The 16,106-nt window shown below is 49.3% G+C and overlaps 1 protein-coding gene and 1 non-coding gene across 6 annotated transcripts in view; both read left to right on the top strand.

Moving 5' to 3' along the window:
- SRCAP (Snf2 related CREBBP activator protein) overlaps positions 1 to 16,106 on the top strand; it is a 29,603-nt gene that overhangs the window by 405 nt on the left and 13,092 nt on the right. The window contains exons 1-24 of one of the 5 annotated variants that reach the window (XM_004479380.5): positions 30 to 212; positions 1,338 to 1,411; positions 2,050 to 2,312; positions 3,896 to 4,147; positions 5,424 to 5,609; positions 5,838 to 5,978; positions 6,689 to 6,920; positions 7,036 to 7,313; positions 7,934 to 8,027; positions 8,164 to 8,253; positions 8,723 to 8,914; positions 9,014 to 9,342; positions 9,438 to 9,615; positions 9,893 to 10,029; positions 10,255 to 10,424; positions 10,565 to 10,757; positions 12,244 to 12,380; positions 12,472 to 12,658; positions 13,053 to 13,222; positions 13,608 to 13,873; positions 14,051 to 14,344; positions 14,855 to 15,019; positions 15,301 to 15,486; positions 15,705 to 15,971. In XM_004479380.5, coding sequence (XP_004479437.1) covers positions 2,259 to 2,312; positions 3,896 to 4,147; positions 5,424 to 5,609; positions 5,838 to 5,978; positions 6,689 to 6,920; positions 7,036 to 7,313; positions 7,934 to 8,027; positions 8,164 to 8,253; positions 8,723 to 8,914; positions 9,014 to 9,342; positions 9,438 to 9,615; positions 9,893 to 10,029; positions 10,255 to 10,424; positions 10,565 to 10,757; positions 12,244 to 12,380; positions 12,472 to 12,658; positions 13,053 to 13,222; positions 13,608 to 13,873; positions 14,051 to 14,344; positions 14,855 to 15,019; positions 15,301 to 15,486; positions 15,705 to 15,971 — 4,198 coding nt within the window. In that variant the 5' untranslated portion in view covers positions 30 to 212; positions 1,338 to 1,411; positions 2,050 to 2,258. Of the gene's footprint in view, positions 1 to 14; positions 213 to 836; positions 919 to 1,337; positions 1,412 to 2,049; positions 2,313 to 3,895; positions 4,148 to 5,423; positions 5,610 to 5,837; positions 5,979 to 6,688; positions 6,921 to 7,035; positions 7,314 to 7,933; positions 8,028 to 8,163; positions 8,254 to 8,722; positions 8,915 to 9,013; positions 9,343 to 9,437; positions 9,616 to 9,892; positions 10,030 to 10,254; positions 10,425 to 10,564; positions 10,758 to 12,243; positions 12,381 to 12,471; positions 12,659 to 13,052; positions 13,223 to 13,607; positions 13,874 to 14,050; positions 14,345 to 14,854; positions 15,020 to 15,300; positions 15,487 to 15,704; positions 15,972 to 16,106 lie in introns of those variants that run through there. The other 4 variants (XM_058286054.2, XM_004479379.5, XM_058286055.2 and 1 more) reach the window with 4 other exon arrangements.
- On the top strand, positions 7,744 to 7,872 carry LOC111760812 (small nucleolar RNA SNORA30/SNORA37 family). The gene has a single exon (XR_002794399.1). It is a non-coding gene; the product is annotated as a small nucleolar RNA SNORA30/SNORA37 family (small nucleolar RNA).

Raw genomic sequence — 16,106 nt, 5'->3', positions numbered from 1 at the left:
CCGCCTCCCCTCCCACTTCCCGGGGTGCTGCGCGCGCACCTACGGCCGGGGCCCCGGGGCCGGTGCGCGAGGCTGTCGGCGCGCGCCCATAGAGACAGACTGATTGGGGCCAGGCCGGCAGGCGCTGGGCTCCAGCGAGTCTCCTCTCCCCTCCCGCCCTTCTGCGCACGCGTGCCCGAGCGAGCGAGCGAGCCCTGAGAGGACGGACCCAGGTGCGCTCCTGCCCGCCCACCAACCCCAGCATCCCACCCCCTCAGGGGCGCGCGGGAAGAGGAAGGGGGCGCGTGGGGCGAGTCGGGGGCGCGCGCCCACCGTATCTAGTCAGAGGACCAGGACCTGGCGGCACGAACTCTCCATTTTTTTTCAGCCTTTCGCGGTCTGTTGGCGGGGGCCCTCGACGGGCTGGGATGAGGGGATTCCTCGCCCCGCGACCCTTGTGTGCGTGGGTTGGGGTTCTGGCGGGAGCCCCTGGGCCGTGCGCGCTGCCGGCTCACTCCACCTCCAGCCGCGCACGCGCGGGCCCCTCCCCCCCGCCTGGCGCGCGCGAGGGGTGGGGTGGGAGTCTGGGGGGGCGGGACTGTCTCCTGGCTAGTGGCAACTTGGGGCAGAGGTCAGGGGTCACTACGGGTTAGCCTGCCGGGCGTAGTTGGGCGACTGTAATGAAGACTGGGGTCAAGAGTTCAAGTTTCTTGGATTCTGTTTACCTCGGGTCCTGGGAATCTTGAGGGAGTGAATCAAAAGCGGCACCTAGTGAAAGAGTTTCCTTAAACACCGGGGAAACACTTCCGGGCCTTGTATGGGGTTAACCTACCCCGCTTCCGCTCATGGTTCATCACTTTGCGGCCCTTCTCACATCTGACCACCCTTCTAACTCTCCTGCTGTAGTTCTTGTGATAGGCACAGTGTCTCGTGGTGCAGGTAAAGAATTCACACGACCCTGTTCTGAGGAAGGGTGCATTCTCTTGTGATCAGCATGTTTGTTTATTCTTCCCGGGAATTCGTCTGTTATTCCTGGCTGGTCAGCCCTCCCTGTAATGCAGAGCAGGCTCTCATGTAGCCAGCACCTTTTAAAACTTTTGGCTATGACAGCTTACTTTGCTTTGTTATTTGTCTTTCATTCAATGGGCTTTTTAAACATTTTTGTTCTACTGCTTCAGTGCCCCCGTCTACCAGCCATAATCTTTAATCCCTAGGGCATTCTGTTTTCACAAAGTATGATTTGCTGCTTTTCGGAAATGTGAGCTTTCCCCACTGCTGTAGCCTTTCTCTTGTGGTGGGTGTTGGAAAATATGGATTGGTTCCTCAGGGCTGTCTCCTTCCCATTCTTTTTGTTTCAGGCGTGATTCCTCTCAATACGGCGGCACCGTGGAAGTGCAGACTTTCACAGGGGGTGTGGTCTCAGCTCACACAGGTGAGGATTCTGATATCTCCTTGCATACTTAGGCTAATGGGAGAAATGTTTGAGGTCGTTCATGAGAGAAATAGGTCAGTATTTCCGGGTTCTTGTTCTGGAAAACTCTGGGGATATTTGCATATGATTTCTTTGTGGAGGGTTTGATGATAGGGTGACAACAGAACTGGGGTTGTGGATAGAGGAAGATCTGGACACCTTGGATTTCTAGGGAGTAGCAGTTCTCCATAATTTTGGCATCAGACTACCTGGATGTAGGTCTTCCATCACTTCCTTACTGTCCATTGATCTCCTTGTGTTCTACTTCCTAGTTTGTAAAATAGAGATAATATTAGAATGTAAGCTCCAGTTGGTCAGAAATCTTTTCTGTGTGTCTCTATTCTCAGTGCTAAACATGTGTTAGGAACTACATAACGTTTATAATGGATCAAGAAGTACCTGTTTTGTAAAGGTAGCTGTGAGAGTTATGGAATTTATTAAGTACTTAATAGGATATCTAGTAAATGTTCAAAAAACATAAGCTATAGTCACTGTGTTTACTTACTTTTATTTTAGATGTTATTCCTGTACTCCTGGCTTATAAAACTTTTTCTTTAATCTCCTTTAATTCCATTTCTATCCTTTTTACCCTGCTTTAGGTGCTCCAGAGACCGGTGGACCTGAGCGGAGACTGGGACGCCCTGGTGGGCCCCGGGCCCTGGAAGGTGGGTCCCGGTGGCCGGTGGCCCAGAATGAGGCCAGCTCCCAGCATGCCCTGCAGCCGGACGCCAGCCCCTCGGCCAGCAGCAGTGGTGACAACGACCCAGTCATTCTTCAGGCATCCTATAAGGAGCCTGGGAGTGGGACCATGCAGAGCAGCCCCTCCCCTGCTCACCCTCAGCTCCCAATCCTGCAGACACAGGTTTGCAAGTGGGGAGGATTCCTTCTTTGTTTCTCTGTTTTTGGATTGCTGGCTGTGAGGGGGAAGAAATGTGGCATGTCATAGCCACATTTCCATGGTCCTAGCTACCAGGGTAGCTAACTCTGGAGAATCTTTTGTGCTTAGGAGGGCTGGGCTGTAATGTGCCAGGCCTGTTGGACATTGGTGTACTGTTGCCCTTCAAGAATGTGAATACCCTGCAAGCCAACTCCTGTAAAAGTTTTAATTAGACTAGGTTGGAAATGGAATTTGAGAAAGCATGCTTCTAAGACTGTGCTTTGAGAATAGCCTAACTTGGTTTTGTACCTGGGACTATGGTAAGCCTTGTAATGGTGGGTAGTGTTTTGTTATTTTCTTATACTGAGGAAATGTGTAGGATAGGAGGAAAACCATGGCTTTTGGAACCAGACAGACCTGGGTTTGCATGCAATAGGCTTTTGATGCTAATAGATTTGATACTTAAAGTTTTCCTCTGAGCAGCCAGAAAAAATTGTGGTATATGGTCTTTTCTCATTTAGCTGAGGTAGGAACTTGAGTGACATTCTGTGAGGGTGGTGTGTGTTTTGTCAGTCCCCTCAGAATCCACATTCCAGTAGGGCTTTGTTCTTCATTTTCTTACTGCTTGTGCAGTACCTTATCAAGTGATGTGTGGGAGTTGGAGGACACCAACCCCCTCAAATAAAGGGAACTAGTAACCCTGGTGGTGAGGGTGAGGAGGTCTAGCTGGTCTTGAATTTTAGTGACCTATTGAATTTGATTTATTGTACAGGGGAATTTGCCATACTTGCTGTAAAATTGAGGGAAGGAAAGAAAGTTATGTGAGAGAAATTCTTGAAGCTTTGAAAGTGTCATTAAAGTTTGAAACCATATGCCATGGTAGCAATCTTGAATTTGGGGATCCATAGAAATATTAGGACCTATTCTTATTATATGTCGAGCGTCTGTTGTACTTTCATCTCTGTCATCTTGAACATCTTATTAACACTTTGTTTTTTAAGATTCATTTTTTTTTTCATTTTTATTTCTTCCCCTTCCCCCCATTGTCTGTTCTCTCTGTCCATTTGCTGTGTTTTTTTGTGTTCGCTTGCATTCTTTTCATGTGGCACCAGGAAACTGTGTTGCTTTTTTTGTTGTGTCATCTTGCTGCATCAGCTCTCCATGTGTGCAGTGCCTCTCCTGGGTGGGCTGTGCTTTTTTTGCACGGGGCGGCTCTCCTTGCGGGGCACACTCCTTGCATGTGGGGCACCCCTACACAGGGGACACCCCTGCATGGCATGGCACTCTTGCACGCAGCAGCACTGCGCGTGGGCCAGCTCACCACATGTGTCAGGAGGCCCTGGGTATCGAACCCTGGACCCTCCGTATGGTAGCAGACGCTCTTATCAGTTGAACTGCAACCACTTCCCAATTAGTAACACTTTTATTGCAGATGTTTGTGTTTATAAAAATGGGATTGATACATTACTACAGAGAATTTTCTTGTGAAGATTAAATGAAATAATTTCCTTAAAACTCCTAGCATGGTGCTAAGCAATTGTTTTCTCTTTCATTTTCCCCTTTTCTAGATGGTGTCGGACGGCATGACAGGCAGCAATCCTGTGTCCCCTGCCTCGTCCAGTTCTGCAGCCTCTAGTGGGGCAGGTGGCATCTCGCCCCAGCACCTCGCTCAAGATTCCTCTCTTGATGGACCTCCAGGCCCCCCAGATGGTCCCACAGTGCCCCTGGAGGGGCTCAGCTTACCCCAGGCTGCTGACCTGTCTAACAAGGGCCCAAAGTGGGAGAAGAGTCATGCTGAAATAGCAGAGCAGGCCAAACATGTATGTTTGGGGAGGGCCTGTGGAGGTTCTTGGAACACTTTTTCCTGAATGCCCTTGTACCCTGGTATTTTACTTCTCTTCTCCTTTTGTTGGCATAGATTTAGGGCATTGTTTCTGCCTTAACTTGCATGATCTTATGCAAGTCATTTCAACTCTGAGCCTCAGTTTCCTTTTCTGTAAAATAGGGAGATAGTGTAATAGTCTGTAGGCTGTTGTGAGGTTTAAATTAAATGAGGTAGTATACATGGAAATGTTTTTTAAGTTGTGAGACTTTTAAGATACACTGGTTTCTATTTCTCTATCCTGCAGCTTCTTAAGCAGTGGTAGTTGTGGTCCCTGGGTCAGCAATCACCTAGGAACTTGTTAGAAATGTAGATTCCTGGTACACTTCTCTCCCACTTAAGCATTTAGAAACCCTGGGGATAGGCCCAGCAATGCCTTTTAACAAGCCCTACATGATTCTGATGCATACTCAAGTTTGAGAGCCACTGGTCTGTTATCTGTATTTCTTGACGTTTCCTTTGCTGTCAAGTCTTTTGGTTCCCTATTTCACCACTGTTTATCATTTTCTCTTACCTAATTTTTGAGAGGAGAGGACAAGAATAATGGGAAACTATAGGGCCATTTTCCTGAGTTTTTAAGTCTTCTCTGTTAAAAAATTTATCAAATGCTGTTTTTCCCTTATTATGAAAGTAATATCAGCAGTATAGAAAATTTAGTAAAAATGACCACTGCTATCTTTTTATCTGATGGTTAATTTTTTTATGTGTAATTTTTCAATATTTTCAACATAGAAGTGCAAATGGTATTGTGTAAACTGGGCTCAATAGCCTGTTTCAGAGCTTGATACCTAACACTCTGGGTTAGTGGAATTCTACAGTGATGAAGACCCCTTGTGTATAGGGTCAGGAAGGAAGTATGCACTCCCAGCTTCCTGTCTGTTTTCTCAAGTCTTGCCTGTGTCCATGGAAAGTGGAGAGTGAAAAAATGGAAAGGACATGAACTCTGGTATTTGGAGTCATTAGACCTATTCTTGATTCCCAGTTTTTACAACTTCTAACTGTGTGATCTTGGTCAAGTCCCTGGTCTTTTTTTCCCATATCTGAAGAGCGCATAATAACTGTTCTATGATTGGCATGAGGATTAACTAAGATCACAAGCATGAAACACTCAGCCCAGTCAGCACCTCTGTGTGGTCAGTGCTCAGTAATTCAGCGATGGCTGAGGCGGAATATGTGTCCAGAAATTATTGATCGACCTAGCCCTCCCCCAATAGGAGGCCGAGATTGAGACTCGGATTGCCGAACTCCGGAAGGAGGGTTTCTGGTCACTGAAGAGGCTGCCTAAGGTGCCGGAGCCCCCTCGCCCCAAAGGCCACTGGGACTATCTGTGTGAGGAGATGCAGTGGCTCTCTGCTGACTTTGCTCAGGAGCGCCGTTGGAAACGGGGTGTGGCCCGTAAGGTATGTGTTCAGCTGGGTCCACCTTCTCTTCCCATTGAAGGTTTGCCTTCCTTTGACAGGTGGGTTGGTTAGAAGGGAACCAAGCATTGGAGGATGTTCGCCGATCCTCGTAGGCCTGAAGAGGCAAGCTCTGGCTTCCCAGGTCTCTCGGCTGGATTCTTTTCTTTGCCCTTGGACCAGGCAGATTCTGGCTTGTGGGTGTTTTCACTTTGGCTTCTCATTCCTCAGGTGGTGCGCATGGTGATCCGACACCACGAGGAGCAGCGACAGAAAGAAGAGCGGGCCCGGAGGGAGGAGCAGGCTAAACTGCGCAGAATTGCCTCCACCATGGCCAAGGATGTCAGGCAGTTCTGGAGCAATGTGGAGAAGGTAGGCAATGGAGGTGGAAACCTAAAGGGATGTGGTTATGGGGTTATGCTGGTGGGTGGGTTGGTGGCAGGAACTGGCCAAAACTTCTTGAGGGAGTAAATACTACAATTTCAATAAACTTTAATGATATTTTTTATACATTGGGCCTTTCTAGCATTGAATGCTGTGGAGAACAAAGAAATACAGTAGGAAAATATGGGGCCTTGCCTTTGGGGATTGTTACCAAGACTCCTTGACCTCCTCTAGCCCATTTATCCTTCACAGGGCATTCAGCATGCTTTTCCTAAAGCTAGTATCTGTGCCATTTACGTGTTTAAATACCATCAAAGTTCCTGTTGTATACACATACGTTAAAATTACTTTTCAAGTGTTACTTGACTTCTGATGTTTTCATTCTTGTCTTCTGCCACATCCTTTCTCCCTTCCACTCTACACATGCCTTTTTTCTGTGCATCCCTGGCTGTTTACATGTTCCTTCTGCTCCTGAGAATTCTCTTCTTATTTCCACTTAGAGCCAACTCTTTATTTTTAAGACCCAACTCTGGAAACTTTGTGTTTTTCTTAGATACACCCTATTAGATTGTGAGTCTCTTAAGATTACTTAGTTCTTCCTGGAAGACCAGCCCAGGGCCTAGCATAGAGGAGGCCTCCTTAGATGTTTAGGAAAAGCACACAAGTGGCTCTCTTGGTCCCTTTCATGTTTGTGGCAGGTAGTGCAATTCAAGCAGCAGTCCCGGCTTGAAGAAAAGCGCAAAAAAGCTCTGGACCTGCATCTGGACTTCATTGTGGGACAAACTGAAAAGTACTCAGACCTTCTGTCACAGAGCCTCAACCAACCTCTAACATCCAGCAAAGCTGGCTCTTCCCCTTGCCTTGGCTCTTCGCACACTGACTCAGCTGCTTCTAGTCCTCCACCTCCTGCTTCCCGGCTGGATGATGAAGGTGTGTGTCTTCTTTGGCCCTGTTACTCTTTCCCATGTAGCCTTTCCACAGCTGAAAACTCACCCTATGGCTTGCAGGGCCCCGTGGACTTTGTGACCTTGTTCTCCTGCTATAGATGGGGACTTCCAGCCCCAAGAGGAGGAGGAAGAAGACGATGAGGAGACGATTGAGGTTGAAGAACAACAGGAAGGCAATGATGCCGAGACCCAGAGGCGTGAGATTGAACTGCTTAGACGTGAGGGAGAATTGCCACTGGAAGAGCTGCTCCGTTCCCTGCCCCCTCAGCTGCTGGGAGGGCCTTCCAGCCCCTCGCAAACTCCCTCATCTCATGATAGTGACAACCGTGATGGGCCTGATGAAGGTGGTGAAGAAGAGCCCTCTCAGATGTTGAAGGTACAGGTAGAAGAGGCAGGGGGAAGACTCAGAGTGGGAGCAGAGAGAGGTTTAGGGTTTGAGTTTTAGGCTGTAAGTCGGTTTGTGGTTTTCAGGCACCTTTCCTGATTAAAGACAGTTGGACGCTCATTTGGGGATTGGTAAAGAAGAATCTAGGTTTGGGACAAGTTACATTCTAGATAGACAGGGTTTCTCGTGCTGTAGTGGAAGAGTGCTCTGCACTGTACTCTTTTAAATGGCTGTGTAACCTCAGAGAAGTACTTTCTCTTGCTCTTACGTGTTGCTTCTATGAAGGGGCTGTGGTACTCCCATACCTAGTTGTAGGTTGGGAGCTGTGATGGTAACCATGAAGTCTCTTCTGGGCCTAAGCTCTGTTTCTCCATATGGCTGAGTGCATGGGATGGTGTTAAAGGCCTTTACTTTTCATCATTTAGCACTTTCACAGGTCCTTCCCCAGGCTGTGGGGCCAGGATTTGGTAGCTGGTGCTGAGAGAAACCTCTTGGGTGCACCCTTGCCCTGGGACTGTTCCAGTGGCAGTTGTCACTCATTGGGACAGAGAGACCTTTCTGTGAGCTGTTCTAACCTCAGGCTTCCCCGCTTTTCCTCTTTTGCCATATAGGGAAAGCCCTCACCCTCCTCTGTCATGCAGCGCAACAAACAGCCCTGGCATCCTGATGAAGACGACGAAGAGTTTACTGCCAATGAGGATGAAGGTCAGGCTTGTTCTCTTCTTCTATTGTCTCTGATTCTTTGAATTGTCTGAACCTCTCCTTTTGGGCTTTCTCACCTCTTCCACTTGGACTCTTTTGTGCCCCATCCCCATTGACTCTGCTTCATTTTCTTTCCTAGCGGAGGACGAAGAGGACACCATAGCAGCTGAGGAGCAGTTGGAAGGGGAGGTGGATCATGCCATGGAACTGAGCGAGTTGGCTCGAGAAGGTAACATTCCCAGATTTTACTGAACATCCATTTGGTGTCTTCCCTGTGCAGAGTGCCAAGGATAGAGAGATGAATTGGACAATTTCTGTCCTTCTCAGAGGAACTCCCAGTCTAATGACAGATTTATAAACAAGTAATTATAAATAGAAGGGTAGTTTATGCAAAGTGATGTGGGATTTTAGTGGGTAAAGGAGCTACTATGGCAGTATTTCACTAGAACCTTGAAAAGGAGGCTCACTAGGTTAATGGTGTCCTTCCCTGGGCAAGGCAGCACCTTTCACACGTCTAGCCAGGTTGAGGGGCTTGGCTTTGGTAGTTGCTCCTGAAAGTAAACTCTTGCTTCTGCTCAGACCTGAGCCTATTTTGGTGTTTACAGAGACCGAAGTAAAACAAACTGGGGCGACTCAGAAACTTCCATACCCCCTTTCCCTCAAAGCAATCATGAATTTACCCTCCATTTTCCCTCCAGGGGAGCTGTCTATGGAGGAGTTGCTGCAGCAGTATGCAGGAGCCTATGCCTCTGAGGCCTCAGCCTCAGGCTCCGGGAGCAGTGAAGAGGAAGAGGAAGAAGAAGAGATTGAGGCAAATAGCTCTGACTGTGAACCAGAGCAGGGCATGGGAGAAGAAGAGGTTCTTCGGGAGGATAGTAGCAGTCAGTCAGGTGAGTGTGTGGTCATGATACAGGAGCTGGGGGTTGGGGGGTGTGCAGGCAATGGGGGAGTAAGTGTGGTGAGCAATAAGCCTTGGTCTTGTGCTTCAGACTCTGCTCAGGAGCAGAGCGAGGATGAGGAATATGATCATTCACGGGAGGAAGAAACAAGTAGGAGTTCAGACTCAGAGGAATCGGAGTCTGATGCTTCTGAGGAAGCCCAGTCACAGAGCCAAGCAGATGAGGAAGAGGAAGAAGAAGAAGATTTTGGGGTGGAGTACTTACTTGCCCGAGATGAAGAGCAGAGTGAGGTAGATGGGGGCAGTGGACCTCCCACCCCAGGGCCAACCACCACTCTAGGCCCAAAAAAAGAAATTACTGACATTGCTGCAGCAGCTGAAAGTCTCCAGCCTAAGGGTTACACGTTGGCCACTACACAGGTATGCTAAGACCCCAGCTTCTGCTTTCTGATATCTTGATTGTCCTGTTTCCCAGTGACAGATGCCTCAGTGGTAACTCCTTTCCTCCCTATTAGGTGAAGACACCTATTCCCTTGCTGCTGCGGGGCCAGCTCCGGGAGTACCAGCACATTGGGCTGGACTGGCTGGTTACTATGTATGAGAAGAAGCTTAATGGCATTCTTGCTGATGAGATGGGGCTGGGCAAGACGATCCAGACCATCTCTCTGCTTGCCCACTTAGCCTGTGAGAAAGGTAACTAAACAGGTCCTTCCGCTTGGTCCCCTCTTTGCCAGCTTCCTGGGGAGCTTGTTTAGTGGTGATTCCAGCTGCAGGATGGTGTACTCCTCTTAAGTCTTCTGCTATCCTAGCACTGTCACTGACTCTGATCAGTAATTGTATAGAGAGGCCAATGTAGGTTGTAGGATACTTAGGAAGAGCCATTAAAAGGACAGGATGGGCAGGGTTATACTGAAGAACCAGACCACAAAGTTTGTATTTCCTTACCATCTCTTGTTCTTTTGCTGGCCAGGTAACTGGGGTCCCCATTTGATCATTGTCCCCACCAGTGTGATGTTGAACTGGGAGATGGAGCTGAAACGTTGGTGTCCCAGCTTTAAAATCCTCACTTATTATGGAGCCCAGAAAGAGAGGAAGCTCAAGCGGCAGGTTTGATCCTCTGTGTGGTCATTTTCTCCTTATTAGTGCTTTCTTACCTTTTTATGCCCTCAGATGGGCCTTTTTTCCTCCTCTATCTGTTGCTACATTATCCTCCTAAAACTATCTTTTTTCTCCCAACCTGATTTCTGTCCCTCAGAGACCTCAGCATGTCTTCACTTTGCCCTCTTCCTTTTCTTTTTATCTCACCATATGCCTCCTTGCTTGGTCCTTCAGGGATGGACCAAGCCCAATGCCTTCCATGTGTGTATCACATCTTACAAGCTGGTGCTGCAGGACCACCAGGCCTTCCGCCGTAAGAACTGGCGCTATCTCATTCTGGATGAGGCTCAGAACATTAAGAACTTCAAGTCACAGCGCTGGCAGTCACTGCTCAACTTCAACAGGTAGGGATGGAGATGAAAATTTGTGAAGGGTTGACTTGGCCTGAAGGGCGGGCTACCTGGGTTAAGGAGTATATTAGGATGCGGGAAGATTGGGACCTTGCTGATTGTCCTCCCTCTAATTCCTTGCTGTCTTTTTGCAGCCAGAGGCGTCTGCTCTTGACAGGAACTCCCTTGCAGAACAGTCTCATGGAGCTGTGGTCCTTGATGCACTTTTTGATGCCCCATGTCTTCCAGTCTCATCGCGAATTCAAGGAGTGGTTCTCTAACCCTCTAACTGGCATGATTGAGGGCAGCCAAGAGTATAATGAAGGGCTAGTAAAACGCCTCCACAAGGTAGGGCCTGCAACAGTTTGTCAAAGGTGTAGGGAATGGTGAGCAATACCCCAAGGCCCTCAGGGAGAGGGAGGTCAGCACTAGACTGAAACCATGTCGTCCAGCTATAGGGTTCTAGTGACCAACTCATTGCCAAATTTGAGTGATCTCCTCTTAGTCCTCCCCTTTTTGTTCTTTTTGATGGTGATGTTTTTGCTCTTATTCTCTCAGGAGAATGATATTCCTGATCAGCCCCTGCTTGGGTTTCTCTTTACTTTGATTTTCTCAACATCTTTGTTCTTGGTGTCCTCTCCACGTCTTTGATTTTCTCTGCATCCTGTCCTTTGTCCAGTTTTTAAATGACAGCTGCTGTCAGGAGTCTGGTCTTTTCTTTTTAGTCCTCTTGATGTGAATTTCTGATTGTTGTGCCCATTTCTCAGGCTTTGGCTAGCTACCTATGTGTGACATTGATACTCTGATTTGTATTTTTAATCCCTTGTTCCTAGAACACCTGGTAAGTATTTCAGTTTCTGACCTGATACCTTACGTTGATAGTTCCTCTTGAAGTCACTCTCCTAAGCCAAACATCTCTGGTTGCATTACCAGTTATTTCTATTCCATTTCACTCAATCACATCATTTTGTTAGACCATGGTTTCTAGCTTGAAGTCTTCCTCACCTACCACTTTTACTTCATCCTCCCCCCAACCCCCTTTTTTCATTTCTTTCATGTCAACTTGATGACTATGTCCTATCAGGTTTTTACCTTCTAAAATTTTAGATTTGCCATTCTGTTTTCTGTTGTCACTGCTGCAATTTTTGTTCTCAATTTCTCTCTTTTTCATTTTTATAATCTTGTAAATTTAGAACCATTCTCTTACAAAGTTAGTTACTCTTCTGAGGTTGTGGTGTCATCTTGTTTGCATCTTTTTCCCTCAGCAGGTGGTAAGTTTCTCCAGGGCCTGAGCCTGCATCTACTCATGTTGGGGGTACTTACCATGCTACATAACTCTAGGAGTATTTGCTTGTGGGTCAACAAGCTGTGGGGGGAGGGAAACGGACTTTGGCCCAGTGGTTGGGGCGTCCGTCTACCATATGGGAGGTCCGCGGTTCAAACCCCGGGCCTCCTTGACCCGTGTGGAGCTGGCCCATGTGCAGCGCTGATGCGCGCAGGGAGTGCCATGCCACGCAGGGGTGTCCCCCGCGTGGGGGAGCTCCACGTGCAAGGGGTGCGCCCGTGAGGAGAGCCGCCCAGCGTGAAAAGAGAGAGCAGCCTGCCCAGGAATGGTGCCGCCCACACTTCCCGTGCCGCTGACGGCGGCAGAGGCGGACAAGGAAACAGGACGCAGCAGGTGGACACCAAGAACAGACAACCAGGGGAGGGAGGGGAATTAAATAAATAAATAAATCTTTAAAAAAAAAAAAACAAAAAAAAAACAAGCTGTGGGGGGCTGGGGCTTAGTGCCTTCTTTTCTCCTGTCACATACCTTCTGCTTGTTTGCTTTTAGGTTTTGCGGCCCTTTCTGCTGCGCCGAGTTAAGGTAGATGTTGAGAAGCAGATGCCTAAAAAGTATGAGCATGTTATCCGCTGCCGGCTCTCCAAACGCCAGCGCTGTCTCTATGATGATTTCATGGCACAGACCACGTAAGGGAGGATTGAGGGTGGGTACCTGGGACCCTGGATTGGAGCAGAGGTGACTGTTGGAATGCCTCATATTTTTTTCCCCTCTTCCCAGGACTAAAGAGACACTAGCCACAGGCCATTTCATGAGTGTCATCAACATTTTGATGCAACTGCGAAAAGTCTGCAATCATCCAAATTTGTTTGACCCTCGGCCTGTTACTTCCCCCTTCATCACCCCAGGCATCTGCTTCAGCACCGCCTCTTTGGTGCTGCGGGCCACTGATGTCCACCCCCTTCAGGTAAGTGAGTAGTTACCCCCACAGTTTATCATCCCTTACCCTAATCCTGCATCTTAGGGACTAAACTTAGGCTAGGGAATGAACTATTACATCCTCACTCTTCCCCTTGTGTCAGCATCTCAGCACTATTCCTCTAGGTTCATTGCTTTCTGAGTAGGTAGCTTTTGGCAAACTAATTATTAACTTCAGACTCAGTTTCCTTGCTCTTCAGAACAGGGATTATAAGGCCTACTCTGCAGTGTGTTTATGAGAATCAAGTTAACGTTTTTGGAATTGCCAAGTCCTATGTCTGGTATAATAGTAGATACCTAGTAAATGTCACTTTAGTTTTCCTAATATTTCCCTCTTTCTGGCCAGTTTTAGCACCCTGCATTTGTGTTTCTTCTTTTGGCAGCAAATAGACATGGGTCGATTTGACCTTATTGGATTGGAGGGCCGTGTCTCTCGATACGAGGCCGACTGTTTTCTGCCCCGGCACCGCCTCTCCCGCCGGGTACTGCTAGAGGTGGCTACTGCTCCTGACCCTCCACCCCGGCCCAAGCCAGTCAAGATGAAGGTCAACAGGTATCAGGGCTGAGACACAAGAGGATGAGGGCCTGGGGAAAGTAGCTGTAACTGGTTAGTGGGGATTGGGGTGGAAAGGAAAGAGCTGAAGGCTAGACAAGAAAGTATACATGAGTGGTGCAAAGGACTGTGGAGGGATTGGAGGAGAAAGTAACTAGAAGAGGGTCTTTGGAGGGGTCACTGAGTTTGTCACTGATTTCCTCCTCCCATCCCCCACCCCTGACTTGGTGCTTTCTGGTTATCTTGGATTTGTCCCCACGCCTTTGGGTAATTTTTTTTCTCTTTGCTCTTACATTCTCTGTTTCTTTGCCTTATCTTCTTCCTTTTTTCTTTTTCTATTCCCTATCCTTCCTCCTTCCCTCTCCCTTTGTTTTTTTCCTCATAGGATGCTACAGCCAGTGCCCAAGCAAGAAGGTCGGACAGTGGTGGTGGTGAACAGCCCACGGACTCCCCTAGGTTCTGTTCCAGTCCGACCTTCTCCAGGCCCTGAGCTCTCAGCCCAGCTCACCCCTGGTCCAACCCCCCCAGTGCTGCCAGCGCCACTGATGGTGTCGGCTTCATCTGCTGGGCCCCCGCTTATTCCAGCACCCCGACCCCCTGGTCCTGTTCTGTTGCCCCCGCTGCAGCCAAACAGTGGTCCCGTCCCCCAGGGTGAGTTACAAGGGAACTAGGATGCTGGGGTAGTTAAGGAAGGTTGTTCAGGCTGGGGAATGAAATGAGATGGACAGGGGTGGTGTTTAATGGGCTGGAAGGGAATGTGGAGGTTTCTGGGACCAGGCTGTGGCTCTAGGCAAGGTGCAGTAACAGGCATTTGCTTTGTGTCTACAGTTCTGCCAGCCCCCCTGGGGGTCCTGGGTGGGACCTCAAGGCCCCCCACACCAACCCTGTCCTTGAAGCCGGCTCCACCTGCCCCAGTTCGCCTCAGTCCAGCCCCACCCCCAGGCTCCTCTAGCCTGTTGAAACCCCTGACAGTGCCACCAGGCTACACCTTTCCTCCTGCTGCTGCTGTCACCACCACCACTTCTGCCACCACAGCCGCTGCTACCACCACAGCAGTGCCAGCTCCAACACCTGCACCACAGCGCCTCATCCTGTCTCCTGATATGCAGGCTCGCCTACCCTGTAAGTTCTCAAATCTGCTTGATAAGGACGTGAGATGGGAGGAAGGCTTATATGTCAGGAAGCTAGAGAAGAAATGCTCCAGAACCTCAGTGTCAAATTCTAGGCAGTTAACATATAAGATATTTTGGCCGACAGTGTATAATTAATGCATAATTAAGTAGTTCTCAAGGAGTTCACAGTGTACTAGGGGAGATGAAACGTAGTGGTGAGGATACTAGTATATGATTTGGGGTCTAAGGGCAGTGCAGAGGAGAGGGCAATGTTAAGCTTAGTTTGGTGGCTAAGGACTAAAGGAGATTGCTAAGCAGGCAAATGGGATCCAAAGGAATAGTGTGGCCAAAACTCAAAGGCCATAGATGGAGGCTGAGTTTGTTGGGACATGGTAAATTGTGGGGAAGGGTGGGAGGAACTGAAGACTGGGAGGGAGGCAGGGGTGTGCTTCCTGAGGGGCTGGGAGTGGCACTGAGAAGAGCAAGCCACATGTACAATAAGCCCCTCTTCTGTTCACAGCAGGCGAAGTAGTCAGCATTGGACAGTTGGCCTCACTGGCACAACGTCCAGTGGCTAGTGCTGGGGGAAGCAAACCTCTTACCTTCCAAATCCAGGGCAACAAGCTGACTCTGACTGGTGCCCAGGTGCGCCAGCTTGCTGTGGGGCAGCCCCGCCCGCTGCAAAGTAGGTAAAACCCACCCCCTGCCCTGCCTTCTTCCTCTTCTTGCCTGTCCTCTTGTTTTTTGTGGCTCTTCCTCTTTGGATGTTAGTCTTTTTGTTTCCTTCCCCAACTTGGGGTGGGTGAGGCCAAGGGGAATGGTTAGAGGGGGTCTTTTAATAAAGATAGGGACAGTGTTGTCCTAGAGATGTCCCATCTCTGTTTTTTCTCTCTCTCTTGCTCTTGCCTCTGTCCTCCTCTGGCTGATAGCTGCTTCTCTCTCTCTTTCTCTCTCCCCTTAACCCAGGGAATGTGGTGCATCTGGTGTCAGCAGGGGGGCAGCACCACCTCATCAGCCAGCCTGCCCATGTGGCCCTCATCCAGGCCGTGGCCCCGACCCCTGGCCCCACCCCTGTCTCTGTGCTGCCTTCTTCGACCCCCAGCACCACCCCTGCCCCTACTGGCCTCAGCCTTCCGCTTGCTGCTAACCAGGGTGAGGCTCCTGGCCTTCCTACTTACTTAACCCTTGCTGGCCTTGGTCCTTCCAGGCATGCCCTGGGCTCCTGTCTGTCCAGCCTTCCCTCAGTGCTGCTTCCCCTTCCCAGTATCTCCGATGTCTGTCTGCCACCCTCTCCTGCCCCTGAACTTCTTCCATTCTTTGGGTTTCTTGTTTCTTTTCTACCTTCCTCTCAATGTAGCTTCCTCTTGCAGTGCCACCAACCATGGTGAATAATACAGGAGTGGTGAAAATTGTAGTGCGACAGGCCCCTCGGGATGGACTGACGCCTGTTCCTCCGTTGGCTCCAGCGCCCCGGCCTCCAAGCTCTGGGCTTCCAGCTATGTTGACTGCACGCCCTACATTAACCCCTGGCCGGGTGCCCACACCTTCTCTGGGTACTACCCGGGCCCCCATACCCACATCCGCTCTGGTGAGGCCCCTACTCAAGCTGGTCCACAGCCCTTCGCCCGAAGTCAGTGGTGAGTCCAGGTGTCTGGGCCAGACATTTTGGTCAAGAATGGAAATGGGGGGCCTTGACGGTTTCTCAGTCACAAGAGATCCTGTCATTATTAACCAAACTGCCTTGATTTGCAGTGGGGCCCAGAGCTGGGCTG

This window comes from Dasypus novemcinctus, chromosome 23 (assembly GCF_030445035.2).
Source record: "Dasypus novemcinctus isolate mDasNov1 chromosome 23, mDasNov1.1.hap2, whole genome shotgun sequence".
In the NCBI taxonomy this organism is placed as follows: domain Eukaryota; kingdom Metazoa; phylum Chordata; class Mammalia; order Cingulata; family Dasypodidae; genus Dasypus; species Dasypus novemcinctus.
Note: the sequence above shows the minus strand (reverse complement) of the source record. Positions and strands in the feature narration are given on the sequence as shown.